Source organism: Centruroides sculpturatus, unplaced genomic scaffold (genome assembly GCF_000671375.1).
Source record: "Centruroides sculpturatus isolate CEXI.00-Female unplaced genomic scaffold, Cexi_2.0 scaffold737, whole genome shotgun sequence".
Lineage (NCBI taxonomy): Eukaryota > Metazoa > Arthropoda > Arachnida > Scorpiones > Buthidae > Centruroides > Centruroides sculpturatus.
The window spans coordinates 391,943-401,853 of NW_019385040.1; the positions used below are offsets into that span (position 1 = coordinate 391,943).

The 9,911-nt window shown below is 36.2% G+C and overlaps 1 protein-coding gene across 8 annotated transcripts in view; it reads left to right on the plus strand.

Annotated features, from left to right (window-relative positions):
• Window positions 1–8,787, plus strand: part of LOC111633750 (protein tiptop-like) — a 74,683-nt gene extending 65,896 nt beyond the window's left edge. For 5 of the 8 annotated variants that reach the window (XM_023378366.1, XM_023378367.1, XM_023378371.1 and 2 more), the window contains exon 2: window positions 4,741–8,786. In XM_023378366.1, the coding sequence (XP_023234134.1) occupies window positions 4,741–7,727 (2,987 nt within the window). In that variant the 3' untranslated portion in view covers window positions 7,728–8,786. Of the gene's footprint in view, window positions 1–379; window positions 1,300–2,831; window positions 2,987–4,740 lie in introns of those variants that run through there. The other 3 variants (XM_023378368.1, XM_023378369.1, XM_023378365.1) reach the window with 3 other exon arrangements.
• The last annotated feature ends 1,124 nt before the right edge of the window (window positions 8,788–9,911 follow it).

Sequence of the window (9,911 nt, forward strand, 5' to 3'; positions counted from 1 at the left end):
CGATATAAATGTAGAGAAACGAAAACGTCAGGGTTACTTACAATGAGTTACCAAGTGCTTTTGCGTCATTGGTTTCTTCGATAACGTTTTCTTTTTATCATTTAAATAGTCATAAAAATGGAAAATTCTATAAGAGCCGCAGCTTATTTAACCTGTTCTTTCTGTTGCAACTGTAAATATTTTTAGCGTCATTAATAATAAAATTATTACCATAAAAGAAATTTAATCGTATTTTATTAAAAATCCAATTTTTGTTTATTAATAATAAAACGGATTATTATTATAATGGGTGGTCGACCGATTTAAATCTATAATAGGTTTGCCTGGCTTGATTATTGTAATTATTAAATTTTAATCAAAATAACTAGAAAATTCTTAATAAGCATCTAAATAAAGCAATTTTCTCGTAATCGGAGACTATTAAAATAAGTTTTTAAGCATTTTTCTGGTCATTTAGTTCAATAAAAGATAATAAGTTAATGGTTATTCCCTAATTGCCGTGCGGGAAAAACGGAAAAGTACAAGAGTCGAACTTGGACGGAGACATCTAGTGTCGAATGGATAAACTACGGGGATGGAAATTTAATCGGAGCGACTCTCGAAAGCTGATTGGCTCGAGATAAAATATACTTATAGTAATAAAATGTCGATTAGTTTATACTCTGCTAGTTTTTCGTTTTATTTAATTGGGGAAGCACCGTCGGTACTGCAACAGGGAAGAGTAATTCTCTAGTGACTACGTCACGCAGTCTGCCGGAAGAGATAGATCGCTCTGCCTGACCCCTGACGGGATTCACTGGAAACTCGACGTCAACTGCATGGCCTGTAGGAAGTTCACGTTTGTCACCGGAAATAAACCCACGTGACCGTAATTAACACAGTATTTTTCGGCGCCGACCTTCACGTACTGGTTTGCCGAGGTGAAAGGTCAGACGAGACGGAGTCTGTCAACGACATCTGTTGCCCGATATCCGAACTTGTCAACAGCAATTTTGCATAGACGACGAGTGTTGGTTAAAGCGGAAAATAAGAATGGAAGAGATGAATGGAGGTGTTTAGTTGTACCTCAAGGTGTCACACGTCACTTGGGTTTGTTAGCGTGCTATCCAATTAAATTGACAAAAGTCGTTTAGGATTTCCGTGATTGCTTACTTGCTCGGGAGAAGACGGATTAAGTTTTGCTCTATATCTTCGGGTTCGAATTTCTGCAGGTTGTTTGAACTTTGGCTTTTTCTTCTTTTCTTCTTTCTGCTCTTCGCAAAAGATAGAAATTACAGGATATTTTCGGAAGCATAACAGGTACGATTTTGTTAGAAACGATCGGGAAAAATAAGTAAAATTACGTTTAAATTTAACATTTTTCTGTTATCTTCGACGGTTTGGCGAATTTTTCGGGTAATGCTTTATTGAGAAACATAATACAATTCGTTGCCTTAAATATTTCGCAGCAAAGCAATCGACAATTCGGTTACACGCCGAAAAGAAAGAAAGAAAAAAAAATCGGCTTTAATTTAGGCAGAGAGAAAGACGCATATTTTAATTTGGTGGAGCTAAAAAGCCAAAATTTACCGATCCTTTCCGGAAAAATCCGCCTACTCGGCGACCCCACGTGATATATGGTCTCCCCATCGTGTCCGCTACGAGCAACATAAATAACCAACTTGATGTCTCTCCTACTCACTTTATTTTGTGTGCCGATGTTTATTTATACAGGCGTAATAAATTGTAATAAGTAATATGGTCCTATGTGAGAAGACATTCTGGGAAAAAGATATAGATTCTGACAGCTTAAAGAATATCTATTGGCCCATCTATAAAGATGCGATATTATATTGTTTCAATAAACCGTTTGCTGATATAAGTTGGGTTTAAAATATTCTCTCTCCTTGGACGAAATTTTTCCAGGCGTTAACACAAAAAGAAGATATTGGTTAACGGGATGCAAAACCGGACCATCACGTAAAGTACTTCTAATTCCATTGGCATACTTAATGAATTTTATATTTTATTTGCGTTTTTCTTTAACAGAAGAGGAAACGAATAATTCTTTTATTCTTCTTATAGAAGTTTCTCTTTCCTGTAAATGTTGCATGCAAATTAAATTTAACGCGATTTTACTTCCGGAAACCGTCGGGGAGCCGAGTAGAATGCGATTATTTGTCGAATTTTCTATGATGCCGAAGTCAAACAGTTAATTTAGCTAAGAAACCGAATTTCTTTTTCCCTTTTGGCATCCGGAGAAAAAATGGCAACCGTTAGGCTTACCTAATCGTACGGGTATCGTTGGCCATCAATTGTACAACCTCTCTTCTCTATAATCTTACTCCATAGCCACGGGCGGCGTTCCGATCGCGCTTCAACCACAATCTCCTAGCCGAGTTTTTGTCTCCTTTTTTTCATCCTTCTTCCCCTCTTGCTTCTCGGATGCACGTTTTATTGTTAACTGATGGATGCAGAATCGTTTCCTCCTTTGTCGGGACAATTGTTTTCGCTTTTTCTTCGTTTAACTTACATTCTTTAGAAGCCTCTTTCTACTTATTTTGCCCGCTAGTAAGAGAATATTTATATATATATTGCCAATATTTTAAATATATAAATTGCTAAAAGATTTGTGTATTTATGTATTTGTCGAGTTTCTTTTCATTTTATCTATATCAGACGGTAATTTTCAAGTAGTGTGTGTGTGTCTTTTCATTTGCAAAAAAAAAAAAAAAATTAATAATTAATTTTGTCCTCTTCGTTATCTAAATAAAATAGGGACGTAATATTTAAATATCTTCTAGTATTAACAGCTTTTTTTTCATATTCTATTATGTTTTACTGCCATCGCATTTAATTACAATTACTAAGATTAGAAAGAAAATGCAAATGAAAATTTCCTCATATATAAAAGAAGCAAAATTTCATTTGTAATCTTGTTTACTAATTTGGAAAAATATCTAAAGCGTAAATTACAAGATTGGATAACGTGGCTCTCTTACACTACGTAAGTGTTTCTGATACCATATAAAAAAATCTTCTCTTAGTGTCTTCCTGTAAGGCCTGTATATAAATTAATATAAAATGCTTATAGTAAAGTACATATAAGCATTTTTATATTCATTTATTTTCAGGCCTATACAGGAATTTTGTTAAGTATTTTTAATGCTATAAATAATTATGATTAATAGTTTTTAAGGTATTGCTTAATTAATAATTCCTAATAAAATTTGAATTTATATTCAATCTCTAGCTTCATACAATTTGCAGAAATAATATGAATTTCGCAAGTTATAGATTTTCTAAGTTTAAACTGAATTCCAACCAACTCCAATCCTTTATTATATTAATATTGAGTATTGTTTTGATCGAATATTTCAAATAGAACCATATTATTTGCGATAGAAGTAACAACAACAATAAAAAAAAGGATAAAAGATAAAGTTTTTTTTTTTCAATGCCTAAGTAGTAGCACTCGGAATGAATAGTCTGTCCTTGTGTTAAATATCTAGAAAGAAGACATTAACAAAATCACAAAGAGACTCTGTTTATTTTTATTTACATTTTCCTAAACAATTTCCTTATTATGAAGCGACTTACGCAGTACATTACAATCGCTTTACTATAATTATGTCATCGAATGTTTACAAATTTACTCTATTAAATCGAAAGTATGCAATGTATGGAAATTTGTCAAGAAGTAACGTAATCTAAATCCGTGAAGGAAAATCTCGAATGTAATGAAATAATTTAACTTTGACGAGATAAAACTATAACAAGACCTGGTTAAAGTTGTGATCCGGTGATGGAAAACCGGTTATAAATCGGTGTTGTTTTTCGTTTTTTTTTTTTATCGACATTTACAGATGTAGACTTTCAAATCGACTCCGATTCTTTTTCTTTCTTGTAGGTAATACATTGAAAAATCTTTCATATAATCATAAAAATAGAAAGCTAGAAAAACAATAAAAATGCATTTCAAAAAACATCGTATCATAGAATCAGTTTGTGAAAGAAAAAAAAAATCTACTGTGAAAAAGTCTGCTTATATGAGACGATAAATAGAAGCAAAAATAATTCTTTGCGTATAAGTTTTAAATTTGTTAGTTTTTCTTAAAAATCTCTTTGTTAACTGATGATTAAGATGCAGATGTCTTTTAATGTTTAAGAATCTATTATTAAACATTCAAAGATGCAGATGTCTTTTAATTTAATATGCGTTTTTTTTAAAAAAAAAAGAAATGTCTATTGTTTATAATCTATGTGGTGGGCATCAGTCAATATGTCAACATTTACTGCTGGGAAAACCAGTAGAATGAATAGTGAATAGCACGTGGCTTTGGACAATCACCTCTCTTTCCCACTCCCTTCAGGTACGATGACGTCATGGGCGTTTGGCCTTATGTTTATGGCATATTTATGCAAATTAATCATAAATCTAGGGATGGTCGTAAAATAAGTGACTATGACAAAATCGGCTTTGTAAAGAAGCGAGTTACACCCGTATGTTAGACTATTTGAGTCAACTTTACCTTTTTAGATTTTATGATATTGCGAGTTAATATTGTTTAAACTTTTGCAGCAACGTATATATTTTGTCTTTATATAACCGGTTATTTTCGTAAAATGTCTTTTATTTTTAATGGAAAAGTTTTGATTTTTATTCGATTTTATCGAATTTAAGATTTGCAAGAAAATTTCTTACACTGCAATTTATTCCTCGATATTTAAAATTTTAACAAAAATTGTTCTCTATTTCAGGGGAAGATGGTGAACACAAGGACGATGGTCAAGATATTGGACAAGATGACTTGTCCAATGATAATTTATTGGATGATGGAGACACCAGCAGCGTGACCGAAACTTTACCTGGCAGGTCGACGCCTGGCAGTCCTACACCTTTAGCTGCTGATTCACCTGTACACTGTCGCGTTCAAGATTTGGAAGAAGACAGTTTGGGACACATGGACAGCAGTGACAGGTGTGAAACTCACGTATCGCCTACAATTACGGACAGTGTAACAGACAACAATATGTGTGTAGAGAGCGGGAACCATATTACCGAAGAAGACGGCCCTCTTGACTTTAGCTTGAAAAAATCAAGCGAAGAGCCATTAAATATAGCAACACCAGAAGAAAATGGACTTTCTCCCGAACATCAGGACAGTCCACTAGATTTATCCATTCCGAGGAGAAGAAAAGACATCGCAGATTATCATCGGCAAAACAAATTGGCTCGGATCGACCCTACTTTGACGAAACCCAGTAGCCCTTGGGGTTATTGTGCTCCAAAAACTCTTCTTCCTCTAGCACCAGGTAAGTCTGCAGTCGAAGTATCCTTGTGGAACGGAAAAGTGAAAAGTCATAAAACATCAAACTCCAGCAAACATACTTCTATGGTGCACCAATATTCACTTCTTCAAAACAAATGTACAAGTCCGACAAACGCTACAAGGGAACTAAACGTTAAAGTTGGACAAAAAGCAGAAACGACTGATAAAAGGCAGAGCGGAAGACAAAATCCTTGGCAGACTCAGTGGATCAGTAGAAGCGGTGAACAAACTCGCGATGTATTCACTTGTGTTTGGTGCAAGGAATCGTTTCGAAGTCTGTCCGAGATGACAATTCATATGAAACAATCGCCAAGATGCGGGATGGCTGGAATGCAAGCTTCTGTGCCTGTTTCTGTATCATCTCCTACCTCTCAGCCTCCTCCGCCATCTCTTTCAACACCTTCCAAGTCGTCGTCATCCACATCGTCATCGTCGACGGCATCTTCCAGTTCTAATGTACTTATGAAAGAAAGCATGCCTCTTCCCAGAAAACTAGTCCGAGGTCAAGACGTATGGTTAGGCAAGGGGGCTGAACAAACAAGACAAATATTAAAGTGCATGTGGTGTGGTCAGTCTTTCAAGACTTTAGCAGACATGACTACTCATATGAGAGTTACTCAACACTATACAAACATCATTAGTCAAGAACAGATAATCTCTTGGAGGAGTCCAGAAGATAAAATGACTTCGCAATCTCAAGTTAATGCTGTACTGACGTGTAAAGTATGTGATCAGGCTTTCGGAAGCCTCAAAGAACTCAGTTATCATATGGTAAAAAATTCACACTACAAGGAACACATATTAAGATCTATAACAGAAGGTGGTGGCAGAAGAAGACAAACAAGGGAAAGGAGGAAAAAAGCGCTTCCAGTTCGTAAATTGTTAGAATTGGAAAGAATGGAAATTAAAAGGAATCGAACTCATTCCGACAATGGTGAAGTGTCTTCCAAGGCTGAAGTTGTAGATGGAAAAATAACTTGCGAGGAGTGTGCAGAAAAAGTCGACGCCAAAGACTTCGTTTTACATATTAAGAACTGCAGTCAAAATGCCTCGAGGTCGCAGCAATTATTAAAAAATGCATTGCTTTCAGATGGAAATGGTAAAAGTCAAGAGCCATCAGACATATCATCCACTTCAGCTAGTAACGTTTCTCGATATTCTCCAGAAGCCAAAGATCTGAGCCATTCTGCTGATCATTCTCCAAGCGAACAATCTCAAGCTAAAGTGAGCGATGATCCGAGTGATACCACTTCGGTTTTAAATGCCATTGAAAGATTAATAGAAAAAAGTTTCGAAAGCAAAGGAAGAAGAGGTAATTCTACTACTGGAATTCTTCAAAGACTCGGGATTGACGAAGAAGTATCACCTCCTTGGCATCCTTCAAGTTCTCCAGGTAAATATGGAATGCTCAAAAGTCCTGGCTTACCTCCTGGCTCTCCTCTTGTGGATGGCATAACTGACGTTAAACTGCCTCCATTCACTGTGGGAAGTTTTAATCAGGAAGATAAAGTTAGGCCGTCTTCATGCAATGAACGTAGTCGGATGTCCACTCCCAGCAGTGTGACATACACTAGTTCACCTGTATATTCGCCTCCTACATCTCCTGTAGTTGATCAACCAACTGCAGGTAGTACTCTTTCTTCACCAAGACCAGCCAAATCTCCTTTATTGACATATAGTTCTGACAGTCAAAATTATCCAGATATGGATAAAGTGAAAACAGAAGAACCCGAAGAATGTATGTCTCCTCGTAGTACAGATTGCCCAGAAGATCTTTCTAAAGCCGAAAACGTTACAGAGCGTATTGTTAGTCCTCAAGAAGTAAAAATAAAAGTAGAACCAGAGTACATATCTAGATCACCTACACCTGTTGAAAAAGTTCTCACTCCATCACCAGAACCGGAAACGAATAGCAAATTTCGAAAAACGAAAAGAGAAGAAACGGAGGATCAAAATAGTCCTTCGCCAGCTCTGTCTTCGAGCAGTGGCGTTCAAAATTCTTTAGATGCCACTGTTGACCATCCATTAAAAGAACTGCAAAAACTTTTGGACAAAACAGACGCTCATTTGTCACGCCCCACATTACCTGCTGCCCCGGGATCAATTCTCGCTTTTAGTTGGGCCTGCAATGACGCTACAACATCTGATTCACTCATGAAGTGTGCCTTTTGTGAAACTCACTTCATTTCCAAAGGAGCCTATAGGCATCACCTTAGTAAAATGCATTTTGTGAAAGAAGGTAGTACAACAGATTCGGCGTCTTCGTGGAAAGGCACTCAGGGTTCCAAAAACAGTACAGATGGTAACAGTTCTCCAAAAGATTCACCAAATTCATCTTCTCAAGGAGAGACGCCACACTCCAAATTTCTGAAATACACAGAATTGGCGAAACAGTTGTCTAGTAAATATGTGTGAACTACGCATCCTGCAGGATGCATCCTTCCGATTCCATTTTGAAGTTATCAGCAGGTGCCCGAAAGCGACAACAATTTTACAAAAAAGCACGTTATTCATAATTCTCTACACAGGTATCTGTTCGATATCAAAAGTTGAATGTCAATGAAGCTGCCTTCACGCTTCTTGTTCTCCTCTTCTTTCTTAGACTTCGTTCCGATAATTACCGTTCACAAGTGTGAACCTAATATTTCCAAAAACTGCCCTATCTCGTCAATGTGATAATCACACGAGTTTCGAGCAGAGTATTGCATTTATCTTGGACAATGACGAAAATATATCCCAAACACATTCCAGAGACAATTGTGGGGAATAGTAAGGAGGAGCGAAGGAAACCTCAGGAATGTTCAATAAGTGGGGATTGTGATTTTGATTTTCTCTAAACCCGACCCTTCTCATTCGCAATAGTGTGCAAATGTTCCTCACTTGATTCTGCGAAACTTGATCAGAGGAGGAAGAACATTGTGATTGAAACATCCGAAGTACAGCAATACACATTTCCTCTAATTCCCGTGTTCTGGTCTCATCCTTAACTTCCCCGCCTTCCTCCGAAGTTTTGCAAGTACTTACAAGACATTTATGTTTCTTGCATCTTAGGTGTGTAATTTTTCCGAGTGCTTCCCCTGTTTTCATTGTACATAGTGACATGAATGGTTATAAAAATGTACATCTTTATATTGTTATTATTTATTACTAATGAATCCTACCGTGGTCGTTCATACCTGGAACCGATTAAAGAGGTTGTTTCTTCTTCTCGGACTCAATCAATTTGTTGTCATTCACGTTTAAATGGACACATATCGGTATCGCATTTATTTCATTCGCGCTGTGTAAATTTTGACGGCAACTCTGATGCGCTGAAATTAAAGGAAACAAATCGATAATGATGCAATTATTTCAGTATCATCAACCACAAGAAAGATCTAGCATCCTTTATCGATTGAGTTTCTCAGTCGTTATTTGCTGTGATTTTTATTTATCTGCCAAATTAGTATTTTACAAAATCAAATCACCGTATTGAAAAAATTCTAAGCTTTAAACTTTAATTACTCCGTAGGAAAAAATCATTAAAAACTAAAAACTTTAAATGATTAAAAAAAACCAGAATAATTCTTTTCAATTTTATAGCGTTGTTTAATGAAATATGAATATTACAGAAGTATGTTCACTGGTTAATCAAATTATTCCAAAATAACGTAACAGTGAACGTAACTTACTAATACTAGCATTAATGAATAGAACAGATCTATGAGTTAGCACAGCGTAAACATGTGACATCCCTTACATTGACACATTAGTTTTTACAAAAACTTATAATTTGTGACGATTGCAATAGTTTTCAATCGTAAGTTTACAGATTTTTACACGTTATAAATTATTTACATGTGGTAAATTTTAGATTTTAATTAAAAGAACACTCCAAACACTTTAATGATTTTTTTCAGAACAACTCGTACTTTATATCAAATATTTTAAAAATGAATTATACGAGTCTATAATTCGCGGATGATTCCCATAATGTTTGTAAATTTTTTTATGTGAGTATACCAAGATTATTTGGTCAGCCATAAGACGGTAGTAAAGCTGCTCCGCTCAAGATCGAATTCCCTGCTGAGCTAAGTATGCTTTGTGTTGTCTATAATAGAACCCATTACGAGAGTTGTACTTTCTATTAACCCTGAATACAGATGTAGTAAGTCGTTAGCCAAAAGCTATTTACCTGTACGGGTATAAGGAACAACCCCAGGGGCTCCAGTACATAGAAGATCGTGTCATTGGCTTGTGATGGAAAAAAAGGCATCAAATTATAGACAGACAGTTAACGACTTACTTCTACTGCATTCTACTCCGCGGGGGGAAGAATTCAGTAGAAGCCTCGGTACCTCATCCTCGGTATTCCCTGTTGTGTCATCCGGCCAGCTTCAGCCAATAATTATTACGGCGAACTGTACACTCTAGGGACACTTTCTAGTATGGCCGACGTTGATTTACCTGCCCTCTTGCGGAAAGCATCGGAACTGACGGGCCAGTTGTAATTGAAAGCTGATTTATAGTGAAGCCGAAGCCATCTGGCTTGAGAGTTTATTACAATATATAAAGATGGTGTGTGTGGATAGGATAGTTGCAACCTTCTCCCAATTGGTG